Genomic DNA, 14,880 nt, shown 5'->3' on the forward strand with positions numbered 1-14,880 from the left:
TTCACTTGCTTAGACGGAATACATTAACTAACCCAGCAAACTGTTATCTTTTCTATCCATTCAAAACATCAATAGCATACTCATATAAACAGAAACATTTTAAATAACATGTATTACTAAAACTATGAACTATTATACCCTCAATCGGAGCTTAATATTCTCCAGAACTTTCTCAGATGAACACTGGAAAAGAGGAAGGTAATGACTCACCCAAGTTGTGAATAATTGCTTGCTGATTTTGCTAGTTTTGTCATTGACCTGGAATATGCCTCTTCTATCGTAGCTCTGTTAAATCAAAGTTCTTTATGATAATATATAAGTGATGAAAACATAACCAACTTAAAAAAACAAAATTAAAACCTTTGCGGGAAATATATGTTTGTGTGTATATTCATACACACATGCACATTAGGTTATATGCTAAGAATAAGTACATATACAGTTAGACTGTATGGCTGATTTTTAAATGCCCTTTTGTACACTAGGTCTGGTGTAGAGTTAAAATAATTTATACCACCCAAGAAACTTAAATGACTTAAATACCTTTTTTGCCCCTTAATGCCAACTGCTATTCAAACACAAAGTGCAAGAGTGCTGTTATTAGTATTTTTTGTCTCTAAAAACTATGATGTCATTTGTATTTAATATTTCCTGTCTGTTTAACATGATTTCATTATTCCTCAACCTTCTGATGTCATTACACATTTAATAGAGTAAGAGATTGATGAGAGTCGTATGCATCCACATACTCACAGGACAGCACTTATCCAAAATTAGCGTGCAGAGCAGGCTGGAGAGCAGGTGGAAGAGGGGGAGGTGGGGGTTGAGTTCAACAGATACATTGAAACAAGATGTCTATGACTCAGTGATTGAAAACTAATAATCTGCTCTGTAAATAGCCACCTAATTTACAATTTAAAAATGTTTTTAAGGAAAGTTTTTGATTAGGTTCAACCCAGTCCCAGACCAGTCCCCCAAAAGAAAAAAAGAGTAGGAAAGAATGAATTACTCCTAAACTAACTGGGGGATGGGGAGAGGGTAAGGACTAGAAATCTGTTTTTTAAATAACCCAAAAGAAGGGGAGAAAGAGGAGCCCGTAGGACAGGGTAGAACTGGCTTTGTGGTTTTCTAGACTATAATTCTTTACCGGAGTAGAAAGCATCATCTTTCTCCCATGGAGTGGCTGGTGGTTTTGGACTGCTCACCATGTGTAACCCAGCCACCAGGGCTCCTCAGAACAGAAAGCAAACAGTAAAACAATACAAGGGTCTGCAAACACACAAGCCAAAAGACCATATCTGGCCCTTTGTTTTTGTCAAGGAAGTTTTACTGCAGCACATCATTCTCATTCATTTGCAAGCTGGGTTGGGGTTGCTTTCATAGTTAAACAGCAGAGCTGGGTAGCTGAAACAGAGACCGGAGGGTGGCACAGTGTGTTAAACACTGAGCTACTAAGTGTATAGATCAGCAGTTCAAACACACCAGCTGGGCCATGGGAGAAAAATGTGGCAGTCTGCTTCCATAAAGATTTACAGTCTTGGAAACACTACATGACTGTTCTATTCTGCCCTATGGGGTAGCTACAGGGACACTGCAGTGATTTACGTGGCTCTTCTAGCCAGTCTCTAAGTCTGATTTTGCTAGTTTTGTCATTGACCCGGAATATGAACAACCAGGTGGTGGCACAGTGGGTTGATTAAGCATTTAAAAGGATCTCTATCCTGCATAGGTCTGGTAAGAAGGTGGGGGGAAAGACTGATTAGATTCACCTGTGAGTAACTGTGACCAAGATTCCCAGGAATGCCATCCTGTACACCTTAAACGAGCCCTCTAAGGAAGAGGAGGGATCTGATTACTAGCAAGATCAGGAACAAAGGGTGTCCTCTGGACCCGAGATCACTGCAGATAACCTCCTGGATCTAGAAGACAGCTATAACATCGGAGGGCAGCAGCAGAATAATAATAATTTTTACTAATAACTTAAAAGTTTAGAAGAGAAAAACTCATAGGAAAAATGTAACTTCACAGAAAAATTAGAAAATCAGGGATGTTCTGTAACATTAAAGAAATGTGAGATAAAATTTAAATTACACAATTTAATATTAAAGAGCATAATTAACGAACTACAGGTAAACACAAAAATCTATATGAGGTGAACATCCAAGATTTTGTGAGAAAATGGAATTTTTCCACAAACTTTTTGAAGCTACCTAATATATAGGTAATATAGAGTTAGAAAAATAGTTTCAACCACTCAGCAACAAAAAGGCATGAATTATTGATACATATTTGAGATGAATCTCAAAAATAATTATGCTGAAAAGTGGCCTGACAAAAAATAAACAGAGCATATATAAAATTCTAGAAAATGTAAATTAACCTATAAATCAGAGAAAAGTAAATGGTTGTTTAGGGATGGGGGGATAGGAAATGGAGAGGGGGTGGAAAAAAAGAGGTAATGGGTACAAGAGAAAGAATGCACGTATGTGCACGCATGTGCACGCACGCGCACACACACATACAGTGACAGGTTTTATGTAAATTTGTGCAGCCCAAGAGATGATCTAATATAGTGTGGGCAATTCCATGAGTGGGTCTTCTGTGAAGCAGCCAAATAGTTCATCTGGTCACAGTCTTGATACAATTGAAGGAGGTTTCGTTTCACTTAGTATAGAGTGGCAGTGTGTGGAACCTGTAGCTGTTTTGAGTTATCGAATTGGCTCACACCCATAGAGACTACGTACAACAGAAGGAAACACTGTACGGTCCTGTGTGATCTCTACAATTCTTCCTGAGCCTGAGTCCACTGCTGCAGCCACTGTGTCTGTCTATGCATCTCCTTGAGGGGCTTCCTCTTTTCATTGTCCTTCCACTTTATCAAGCATGATGTCCTTCTCCGGGTACTGGTCTCCCTGACCACTTGTCCAAAAGCATGTAAGACGAAGTCTTGCTGTCCTTGCTTATAAGGAGGACTCTGGCCTTACTTCTTCCACTACAGATCAGTTTGTCTTTTTAGCAGTCTATGGCATTTTCAATATTTTTCTCCATCTCCACAATTCAAATGTATCGATTCTTCTACGATTTTACTTATTCAGTGTCCAAGTTTCACACACATATGATACAATGGAAAATACCATAGTGTGGGTCAGGTACACCTAAGCCCTCAAAGTAACATTCTCATTTTTAATACTATAAAGAAGTCTTGGGCAGCAGATTTATCTAATGTAACATGTCTTTTGATTTTTTTTTTTTTACTGCTGCTTCCATGAACAGTGATTGTGAATCTAAGCAAGACAAAATCCTAGACAACTTCAAACCTTTCTTCATTTATCATGATGTTACCAATTGGTTCAGTTATGAGGCTTTTGGTCTTCCTTATATTGAGTTATAATTCATACTGAAGGCTACAATACTTGATCTTATCCACAAGTGCTTCAATTCCTCCTCACTTTCAGCAAGAAAGGTTGTGTCAACTGCATACTGCATGGTAATAAACCTTCCTCCAATCCTGATGCCATATTCTTCTTCATATAATCTAGCTTCTCTGATGATTTGCTCAAAATACAAAATGAATAAGTACAGTGAGAACATACAACCCTGATGCATACCTTTCGTGATTTTAAACCATTCAGTATTCCCTTGTTCTGTTCATCCAATTGTCTCGTGATGCAGGAACAAGTTCCGAAGGAGTACAGTGAAGTGTTCTGGAACTCCCTTTCTTCTCAGGTTATCCACAGTTTATTATGGTCCACATTGTTGGATGCCTTTGCACAGCCAACGAAACACACCTCAAGCTAGTTTACTTCTACTGTTGGATTTGGATCCTGCATTTGGTTTGTTGACCTCTTATTATGGTGCCTGCTGATCTCAGGAGCTATAAATGGACTGTCGACCTCAGATTTATTCAGCTGATGTCAGATTTGTCCAGCTGTGCATCCACCAGCCTATGGTCTTCCTGTTTTATTTCCCTGCTTCCTGCTCATCAGCCCCTGCAGCTACACGAGTCAGAAGTCTTCAGGTTACATCTGACCCAGAGACTTGAAATGGACTGGACTTACCCACTTGTTCACTAGTGGGAGCCATTTCTTGATTTAAATCTCTTTCTCTATACATTCGCATACAAGTACCACTGGTTTTGCATCTCTTGGGAATCCAGTCTAACACACACACATACACATTCTAATATATCAAACTGTATACTTTTCAGTAGGATGGTTTACTCTACGGCAACTATATCTTAATAAAACTGGTGAAAGAAAGAGATTAAGGGAAACACAGAGGGAAAGGGGAAATATCTTAATGACTGACTTGGGAAATTATGTAGCTTTTCTTTGTCTCGATTTTGTCAACTATAAAATAGGCATGAAAGAGTTACATGAGGCAAATTAATGAATATAAAGTCTTTCATGTATGATATACACTTAAATGTTTATCTTTTCATTCTTTCTTTTTTTCTCATTCACTCCTTCCAGAAATTGTGTATCTAACTGTATCAGGCTCTATGCTAGGCAATGGGATACAATAGGACATGGTCTAATAAGAGAACACAGAAATGAACAACAAAAATGAACAGTAATACAATTTTATAAATATGACATTGAAAGAGATGAAAATAAATGTCTTGCCCTCAGGAAGGGAACAGAAGATTCAGGGTGCTAAGCAAAATGTGGTGAAGAAATTATGATGGTGCCCAGCTAGCTGATAAAACAGTGTCTGGGGTCTTAAAGCATTTGAGGTCTCTAAACAAGCAGCCAAGTAAGAGAATGTACTCTAACAACATGCCAGGACTAGACTGAAAAAGAACAAGAATGAACGTAGATATGTTATCCCAAATGTATCTACAAAAGATACAGCAATAAGCACAAAGAGAGAGAAAAATCCTTACCCTTGTGGGGCTTATACTATAGGCAAACAAGTGAAAAATAATTTATGTTAGATAGTTTTAAGAGCTATGAAGATAAATACAACAGGGTAGGAAGAGTGGCCTCAGTGTCCAAAGTTCCAATAAGGGCTTACATTCTGGACAATGGGGGATGACCCGGGAGTCTCAGACTTCTTATGATATGACATGTGGTTATGTTGTTGTTAGGTGCCAGCGAGTCGGTTCCAACTCATAGAGACCCTACGTGCAACAGAATGAAACTGCGCAACCCTGCACCCTCCTCAAAATTGTGAGCCCATTGTTGCAGCTCCCCTATCAATCCAGCTCATCAAGGTGTGACATCAACATAGCAAAAGATCTGTGCTAATGGTCTCAAAATGTATAGCAATGGCATTGAGGTAAGTGTTTGGTGAAAGGGGAAAGGCATGAGAAGTGCCCGAAATGTCAGAGATGACGGAGAAGCCTGTGAGAGAGAGAGCCCTACCAAGCGGGCCTGGAGCTTCTGGACTTTCTCAGCCCCAGCGGAGAGAGGTTAAAGTCAAAAAGAGGACTGAGCTTACATGAAAGAGTTTGTTCTCCAACAACTCCACAGTCTGTAACAGCCACCAAGGCCGAGGCAGTGTCCTTAGCACCTTAGGGTCCAGACAAGTGTGTGGCATAGAGCACATACGTAATATATACTGATGAAAGAATAAATGGCAGAGTATTGTATAGCAAAAAAGTGTACCCATATTAACTAGATAAAGATTTAAAATGTGCCCATATGAAAACTACCAAGTTGGACTAGGCACAAATTAGTTTTAAGAAGCAATATGGTAGTGGAGTTATTTGATTTTTAACCATGATTTTTAATAATTTTTAAACTTACTATTCTATTCCAAAAGATCCCTAGTGGCACAGTGGGTTAAGTATTGGAGTACCAACTGAGAGGTTGATGGTTTAAATCCATCTGCTTCTGTGTAGATTTAGAGCCTCAGAACCATACGGAGCAGTCTACGCTGTCCTACAGGATAGCTATGAGTCAGAACTGAGTCAATATGATATAATACGAAAGCCATTGCTAACAATTTTAAGGAAAGTCACATTTTATTCAGTTGTAGAATTTTTTAAATAAATAAGACTTTATTTTGTTTTTATTTAATAAAAACCGTTACAATCTATAAAAAGATGTTAAGTTCATAAAACAGTCTCTTCACATTGATTCAGCAGGTTTACTTAATGACACGTTTAAAGAATGGCAATAAAATCATTATCCAATGCTTAAGAGAAAGCAAAAATGATACGGGTTATGGAGAACAGCAAGGTAGTTCCTAAAAAAATTAAAAACAGAATAACCATTTGATCCAGCAATTCCACTCCTAAGTATATTCTCACAGAACTTGAAAGTGGTGATATAAACAAACATATGTACAATGATCATTCTAACTCTATTCACAACAGTTAAAAGTTAGAAATAATCCCAATGTCCACATACAAAGGACTGGCTAGACAATGCAATACTACTCTACCATAAAGGAAAAGGAAGTCCTGATATATGCTACAACACCGATAAATCTGAAAGGCACTACACTGACTGAAATAAGTCAAACGCAAGAAGACAATACTGTACATATGATCTCACTTAAATAAAATAGGCAAATGGAGACCAAAGCTTTATTCGTGGTTTATCAAGAGGAGCAGAGAAAGGGCTGTAGTGAATTTCTGTTTATAATGATGTGAAATTTTGCATTGATCAAGGGTAATAGTAGCACATCACGACTACTGTAGTTGAGATCACTGAGCTATACGCCTGAAAAAAAGATTGTATAGGCAAATGTTTATATATGTGTGTGCAAATGTTTTTTACAAAACAACTCAAAACAAAAGAGAGGTTGCTGATACTGCTTAAGTACAACCAAACAACTCATAGGATTTGTTCTTTTGGACCACAAGTTTAGAGTTATAATTTTGTGGAGCAATCCAGGCAACTGGCCTAAAGTTATTTTTGGCGTTTCTGTTCTACCTCCTCGTCTGTTGAAGGTAGAGTTGAAGGTCTAAAATGTAAACCCCCACCTAAATCACAAATAAATCATTTGTTTTGTTTTGTTTTAAACATTTTATTGAGGGTTCTTATAGCTCTTGTAATAATCCATACATCAATTGTATCATGCACATTTGTACATATGTTACCATCATTATTTTCTAGACTTTTTTTTAATTAAATACTTTTGGGGGCTCTTACATCTCTTATCACAACCCATACATTCATCAGTGTGTCAAGCACATTTGCACATATGACGCCATCATCATTTTCAAAGCATTCTCTTCCCACTGGAGCCCCTGATATCAGCTCCCCATTTCTTCCCCCCTCCCTCTCTCCCTCCATCATGAATGCTTGATAAGCTATAGATTATTATTTTCATATCTTACATCATCCTCCGTCACCCCTCACCCACTTTTTCGTTGTTCGTCCCCCTGAGAGAGGGTTCTAGGTTGATCCTTGTGATCAATTCCCCCTTTCTAGCCCTCCCCTCCCCTAATCGTCCTGGTATCTCTACTCTCACTGTTGACCCTGAGAGGTTTATCTATTCTGGATTCCCTGTGTTGCCGGCTCTTATCTGTAGCAGTGTGCATGTTCTGGTCTAATACAATTTGTAAGGTAGAATTGAGATCATGCTAGTGGGGGGAAGGAAGCACCAAAGAACTAGAGGAAAGCTGTGTGTTTCATCAGTGCTATACTGCCCCCGGACTGGCTCATCTCTTCCCTGTGACCCCTCTGTGAGGGGATGTCCAATTGTCTACAGATGGGCATTGGGTCTCCACTCCATGCCCGCGCCTCCCTACCCCATTCACCTTAGGTATGATTTTGTTGTGGGTCTTAGATGCCTGACACCTGATCCCATTGACACCTCATGATCACACAGGCTGGTGTGCTTCTTTCATGTGGGCTTTCTAATAGTCTATGAAAATGTGGATATAATGAGATACGTTCTTCATTGCCAAGGCACAAAAGAGGAGGAAATTCTGTAACTCCAGAACAAGAGAAAGAGAAACCTCATTTCACAGATAAAGAGACAGGACAGGAACATGAGCTGATTGAAAGCATGCCCCTACTGGAATGATTTGCTAACAACTACAAAAAATTTGGAGCTACACTGGAAATTGTCACAGATAAGTCACAAGAAGGATGCCAGTTTGTGAAAGGATTTGGTGGAATTGGAGGTATCTTACAGTACTGAGTAGATTTCCAGGGAATGGAATAACAAAGAGAAAACAATACATTTTTTGACCTTGATGACTACTAGGTAGTCGACATGGGTCCGGCAAACCGTGCCTCACCCTTCAACATCCAACCCAAGGAGTATACCCGTGGCGGAATCCAAACAGATCCCTGCCTTATGACTGGAACCTTCTCAGAAATTAACTCCATGCGCATTGGATATTGAAATGAAAACCGAACACAACCAGGCCCGACTCTACACTTTGGTTTGTCATGGTGTCAGCGCAGCAGCCTACAACTAAGTTCCTAAAAGTCACTGTGGACTAGTTTTAAAAAGAATCCCAGTTTTTACTTTTACTTGATGGTGAAAACTGGCTGCTCTTGTATTTTGTGGAAAAAACAAACGATTTTTTAACCTTCATACATAGAAGCAAAAATACTTTAACTGCTGTAAACCTTCAAAAGTTAACAGAAGTGACATTATTAAAAAAAATAAATAGTAGGTTTAACTATTTTAATCTAAATTCAATTAAAATGTTTCTCAATTATATACTTAAATAAATATATACATACCTTTCTCTTACAAAATCTGCTAGTTCTTTTGTTGATATGTGTCCATGTTTCATATTATGATAGAGGACATCAAAGCCATTATTTTTTTCCCCCTGAAATTTAAAAAGATTTTTAGTTTAACAAAAAAGATCAAAGTGACATGAAAATACAGTAAGTGTCCATTAACTAATATGCAATTCTAATGCTCATGTGAGCTGTTGATCCTTGATTTAACCATTAATGTTAAATTAATGTTCCTGTTCACTGTATTACTTTAAACTTCATCAAAGCAATACTATGTTTGATAAAGTTTACAATTTACTATATACCTCTCTGGGATACTGTGGGTTTAGTTCCAGACCACCAAACGAAAGTGACTGTCACAAGAAAGCAAGTCACACATGGTTTTTTATTTCCTAGCACAAATATACCGTAGTGTTAAATGTGTAACGGCATTTTGAAAAAGTTGAAAATATTTTAATAATTACCACAAAGTGCCACAGAAACATTAAGTGAGCAAATGCTCCTGGGAAAATGGTGAATCGATAGATCTGACACAGGGTTGCCACAAACCATCATTTGTGGAAATGCAATTAGCTGAGCAGCACACTAACGTGCAACACAATGAACTGAGTTCTGTCTATACACACATTTACATACATGCACACTGGGCACACTGTTGTTCACTACTGTGTTATTAGGTACCATTAGTGTTGGTTCCCACTCATAGCGGACCTATGTAAAATAAATCAAAACTGTGCCACCCTTACAATTGTTCTTAGATCTGAGTCCATTGTTGCAGCCACTGTGTCAGTCCATCTCGCTGAGGGCCTTCCTCTTTGTCACTGCCCCCCCCCCCCCCCCAATGTTAGCAAGCACGATGTTCTTTCCCAGGGAGTATCTCTCCGGGTAACATGTCCAAAGTACTGAGGGTCGTCATCCTTGCCACTAGGAGCATTCTGGCTGTACTTTTTCCAAGACAGATCTATTTGTCCTTTTGGCAGGCCATGGCATTTTCAATACTCTTATCAGTTACTGTGGCTAGGTTCCATCAAGTGGGTTCTGACTCATGAGGACCCTACAGTTCAACAGAACCAAATACTACCCAGTCTTGTGCCATCTTCGCATGTATACATATGGGTAAGCAAACATAAGAGTACAATTCATGAAATTAAACCTAAAATTTTAAAGAATGTCAAACAATACAATCTTAAAAATAAAAGCATGAGCTTTTTTAATGCATTACCAAATCCCATTTCAACTCCTTTAACAAGCATTGAGATTACTAATTATTTAACTCAGTTATTGTTAGATGCTATTAAATTGATTCCGACTCACAGCAACCTATGGACAACAGAAGAAAACACTGCCTGGTCCTGCACCATCCTCACAATTGTTCTTACGTCTGGGCCCCTTTTTTGCAACCACTGTGTCAATCTTCTTGTTGAGGGTTTACCTCTTTTTCAATGCCCCCACCCCTCTCCACCTACATTAACAGAGTTGGAACTTAAGAAAATTTTAAAAATGCCTGACTTCTGAATTAAAACAACATATAATTAAACATACAAACACTGAATAGCAGAAAAACGTTTAATCACTAGCCTATGTCTTGTAGTAAATGTAAAAACCTGAGTAGTGAAAAATACGATAAAATTTTAAGAAACACGAATGTATTTGAACAGATTTAGCCTTTTAACTAATGGAAAAGTAATAGAATCAGAACACTATACAATCCTAGAAAAAATTCACTGCCATTTAATCCAATAAGTACTAGGTTAGCAAGACATAACAAATAAAACTTTAGAAATATTAATTTTAGAAGTGAAATAAAAATAAACAAAGTGAGCTGAATTTTTTACACAAAATCAAATATTGTCTTTAGTGGAAAAAATATTATAAAGAACTGAATATATGCACTGCAAATAAAAGAAATACTGGATGCAAGTGTTATGCGAGCTGAAACCTAATTCTTTCACCACTCATAGACAACAGGAAACATATTAAGGTAACTTTCAGCTATGACATGATCTTTAACAAATTTGTCATATAATACAGCAAGTAATAAGTTTTCCATATATATAGCATATTAAAATGTCATAATTATAATGAGATAATATAAAGAATATCCTTTTAAGCATCCAGTTTCATTTATTGAAAAGACTCTTTTAAAAGTCTCTTGTGAATCCAAATATTTTCACTGGGCTCCTACTGTATTCCATATTTAAGATGACAAGAAAAAAGTGCCATATAACTTTTTTTTTATCCTGAGTTTTCCAAGTAAATTTTTGCCAGCCGAGATTAAGAATATTACCACTAACCGGCTAACACACGTGACTGCTACCCAAGGGCGGGAAGTTTGAGTATAGCCTGAGTGTGCTGAAGAAATCTCCGTGAATCCACTTCCAGAGAATCTGCCATTGAGAATCTTAAGGAGTTTAAGGGTCACCATGAGCCAGAATCAAAGTCAACTGGTGTTTTTTGGTTGTTTTTAATAGCAAGCAAAAATAACATCATGCATATCAGTAAATAAAACATAGACAAAAAATAATGAGTCTCAATTACTCCCACTAAGCCCATTACTTCAGTAGTACATAAACTACACATCTACCTATGTGGACTCTCCACCAATACGGTTGTAAGTGCTGAAACAAGCAAGCAAACAAACAAAATTCTGAAATCCAAACCAGAAAATCCCAATTCTGAAGCTCTCAAGCCTCACATTCTCACCTGACATTTCCGGGTTCTCATTTCCCACACATCAGGTTGCCTGGGTTCCCACCATAAATTAGGCATATTTAAAAGGGAAATTAGAAAAGAGTTGAGAGTAAACAGCTATTGCAATCAGGCACACATGTCTTCCAGACTACTGGAAGAACTAATATATACCAGGCTTACCAGAGAAAGAAACATTATTTTTAAAAATAAGACAAGACCCTGGGGGTTATCTGGTACTTGAGGCAGCAAGAAAGATCCTGACAGTCTCACTGCAAAGCTGGAAACACTAAGCAATCAAGAAATGGGTAAATGACCGTCAATCCTGTGCTCTAATGAAGAGTTCTTGAAGGAGAAAATTATTTGAGAAATCTGAGATGCAAACAATTAAGCTACCACTTAGGAATTTCCCAGTATATGAGGTGCGTTCATTTACTATATAAGTCATCTAAACATATTAATGATACTATACCTTAGGAAACCCGACTGACTACTCTAGCTCTAGAAGCATCTTCTTCGGACCAGGTAGAACTAACTGTCCGTCAGGGATTTCCAAGGCTGTAATCTTTATTTTTATTTTTTGGTTGGGTGGCCAGGGGATCACTATAATCTTTGGAGAAGCCAACTGTACCAGTTTCTGGAACAGCTGATGGGCGTGTCAAAAATCAGTAACTGTTCAACAGAAACCCCTGCGTGACTGCACCTCCACTGCCACTTCTTCATGTCCGGCGATGCATTCATTTAATGAGGTCAACGCATACAATGAGTCTGACTCTCGGCACTACTGTCTTAAGCCAATTTCACAAACCTAAATTAACACAAATATTTACTGATGATGAACTTTTTCTTTGGCACAAACTAAGCAAAAAGTTTTATTCTTCTAATGACAAAAAAATTCTATATGTATACGTGTGCAGAACATTTTTTAAAAGCCTTCAAAGTCCAGGGCTAACAAGGAGTCAACAAATACAACTTCTACTGTCACCATGACAAAAACTTCCAGAGCCATAACACTTATTTAAATTTCTGGGCCTCGATTTAGTATGCCCTAAAAAAATGTCTGAAAGTATAAAGTTTCAGTCTTCCTACACAGAAATGTACAATACAAATTTAATTCTGGCTTTGAAAGAATGGCTGATACTTGTTTCAAAAAGGGAACGAGAGTCAGCTGGAAGAAAAGTTCAGGTAAACAAGTACCGCCACATCCTGGTCCCTACTTCCCTCTGTACTGGTCTGAAGGGGAAACATTCTTATTATTCTTCACACTTAAAAGAATCTCTCTTTTTTAACATTTGTAGTGCCTTCAGTGAGCATTTACATAACAAACTAGCTTTCCAATCAATACCGCACACACAAATTGGCTCATACAATTTGTCAGCATTTCCTCCCTGGGTTCCCCATTTCCATCTGTTCTGTTTCCTGTCTCTCCTTACTCCGTCATCTGTGGGTTGGGCAGATGTTGCCCTTTTGGTCTCTTACAGTTTCCTCTTCTACAGTACATTCTTCACAGGTGGTAGTGTTTGTTTTTCTAATCAGGCCCATTAATTGGTTCGAAGGTGGCTCTGGGAGTGTCTTCAGCGTCAAGTTAGAAGGCTGCCTCATCAGGGTAATCGCCCTGGAGGTTCTTCTACTCTCAGTTACACTGGTAAGTCTGGTCTTCTTTTATTTTTTGAATGTTATTGTACATTCTTTATCCATAGCACTGGTCATACGTTCAGTAATGGTGGCTGGACATAACTAGTTAGTCTGGCTCAGATTAGAGGAGGCCGGGAGGTTCATGTGAGCCATTAGTTCTATGGATGAGTTGCTTCCTTGGATCTTCATTTTCTTCCTCCTCCTTAGCTGTAAGGAGCCATGGTGGCATAATGGTTATTTGTTGGGCAGGATAAGCACTTCAAAACCACCAGTGGCTCCACAGGACAAAAGAGGGGGCCTTCCTAATCCCATAAAAAGTTACAGTCACAGAAATCCAAGGGGCAGTTCTGTCCTGTCCTATGGGGTTGCTTTGAGTTGGAACCAAGTTGACAGCAGTGGATTTGGGTTGTGGGTTTTGTCTTAGCTGCAGGGTAGAAAAACCAAACCAAGCTCACTGCATTGAGTCAGTGCCAACCACAGAGACTGATAGGTTGGAAGGGCAAGACTGGGAGGGGGTGGGTTTAACATTTTATTGTGTTTAAGTGTAAGTTTACATAATAAATTAGTCTCCCATTAATAATTCAAAGACAAATTGTTCCATGACATTGGTTACAATCTCTACAATGTGTCAGTACTCTCATTTCCATACTGAGTTATCCCTTTCTATTTTTCCAGTTTCCTGACCCTTCTTGCCTCCTCATCTTTTGTTTTTAAATAAATGTTAACCTTTTGGTCTTGTATACTTGATTTTTTTCACATAGATTGCCAGGCCTTTGTCCAGTGCCTTTGGTTGAACTCAAACTTCCTTCCTATCTATTGGTTAGCAGCTGAGCCCCAAGAACTCCATAAATAAGACATGTGAATGATTAGCAGTAATTAGCCTTGATGGCCTCCTTCTTTTGAGGTACTCAGACTTTCATTCTGGATCCACTGTAAGGGTGGGAGCCTTGGTGGCAATGTAGTGGCAACAAGTTGGGCGGCTAACCGTGAGGCCAGCAGTTCAAATGCATCATCTGCTCTGCGAAAGATGAGGCTTTCTCCTCCCGTAAAGAGTTACAGTTTTGGAAATTCATAGGGGCAGTTCTAACCTGCCCCATGGGGTGGTTTTGAGTTGCAATCAAGCCCATAGTAGTGAGAGAGAGACACATACATAAATTAGGTAAGCATCTGGGTGGCATAAAAGAACCCTGGTGGCCTATTAGCTAAGCATTTCACTGCTAACTGAAAGGGCAATGGTTCAAACCCACTAGCCTCTCTGTAGGAGAAAGCTATCGCAGTCCACTTATGTAAACATTTACACCCTTATAACTGCTATGAGCAATTCTACTTTGCCCTACCAGCTCACTGCGTCAGAATCAACTCAGTGGCAATGGGTTGGGTTGGGTGACACAAAGTGTTAAAGTGTTAAAGCTTAAACCTTGGTGGTCCGAACCCAACAAGCAGAAATTCAGAAGACATGCTTCTGAAAGGTCACCACCGGGAAAACCCTACGGAGCAGTTCTATTCTGCACACATGGGGTCTCTGTAAGTCAAACTCCACGGCAACCAATGGCATCTAAATTACAATGCACAAACCACTTCATGTGCTCTTTCACAGACTGCCCACCAACTGCGTATCAAGGGAGTAGGAGAGATGACAGTATTTTAACTATATGCACATATTTCACATACTTGTATACAAGGGGGCTACTAAAAAGTTCTTGGGAAAATCCCATTATCTTTTCATTCAATTTTCCAAGTATTTCTTGGAGCCCACTCGATCTGTAAAAAAGTACAGAAGGAGATGAAACACTGCAGCTCAACTCTAGAATGACTATTCTAGGGGAGAAAGGACTCCAAATTAAAGTATTTTTTAATCGTTTTATTGGGGGCTCATACAACTCTTATCACAATCCATACA

The 14,880-nt window shown here is 38.7% G+C and overlaps 2 protein-coding genes across 2 annotated transcripts in view; one reads left to right on the plus strand and one right to left on the minus strand.

Moving 5' to 3' along the window:
* The window catches only part of FCHO2 (FCH and mu domain containing endocytic adaptor 2), a 107,990-nt gene extending 99,250 nt beyond the window's left edge, over nt 1-8,740 (minus strand). Inside the window, exons 1-2 of the mRNA XM_045285227.1 lie at nt 8,655-8,740; nt 211-285 (exon numbers count right to left, since the gene is read on the minus strand). Of these exons, the coding sequence (XP_045141162.1) occupies nt 211-285; nt 8,655-8,707 (128 nt within the window). The 5' untranslated portion in view covers nt 8,708-8,740. The remainder of the gene's footprint in view (nt 1-210; nt 286-8,654) is intronic.
* A 53-nt stretch (nt 8,741-8,793) lies between these two features.
* ABT1 (activator of basal transcription 1) overlaps nt 8,794-14,880 on the plus strand; it is a 12,986-nt gene continuing 6,899 nt past the window's right edge. The window contains 2 exon segments of the mRNA XM_013004908.1: nt 8,794-8,804; nt 12,882-12,990. Of these exon segments, the coding sequence (XP_012860362.1) occupies nt 8,794-8,804; nt 12,882-12,990 (120 nt within the window).

Source organism: Echinops telfairi, unplaced genomic scaffold (assembly GCF_000313985.2).
Source record: "Echinops telfairi isolate 266 unplaced genomic scaffold, ASM31398v2 ScPeMD7_7469;HRSCAF=8507_1, whole genome shotgun sequence".
Lineage (NCBI taxonomy): Eukaryota > Metazoa > Chordata > Mammalia > Afrosoricida > Tenrecidae > Echinops > Echinops telfairi.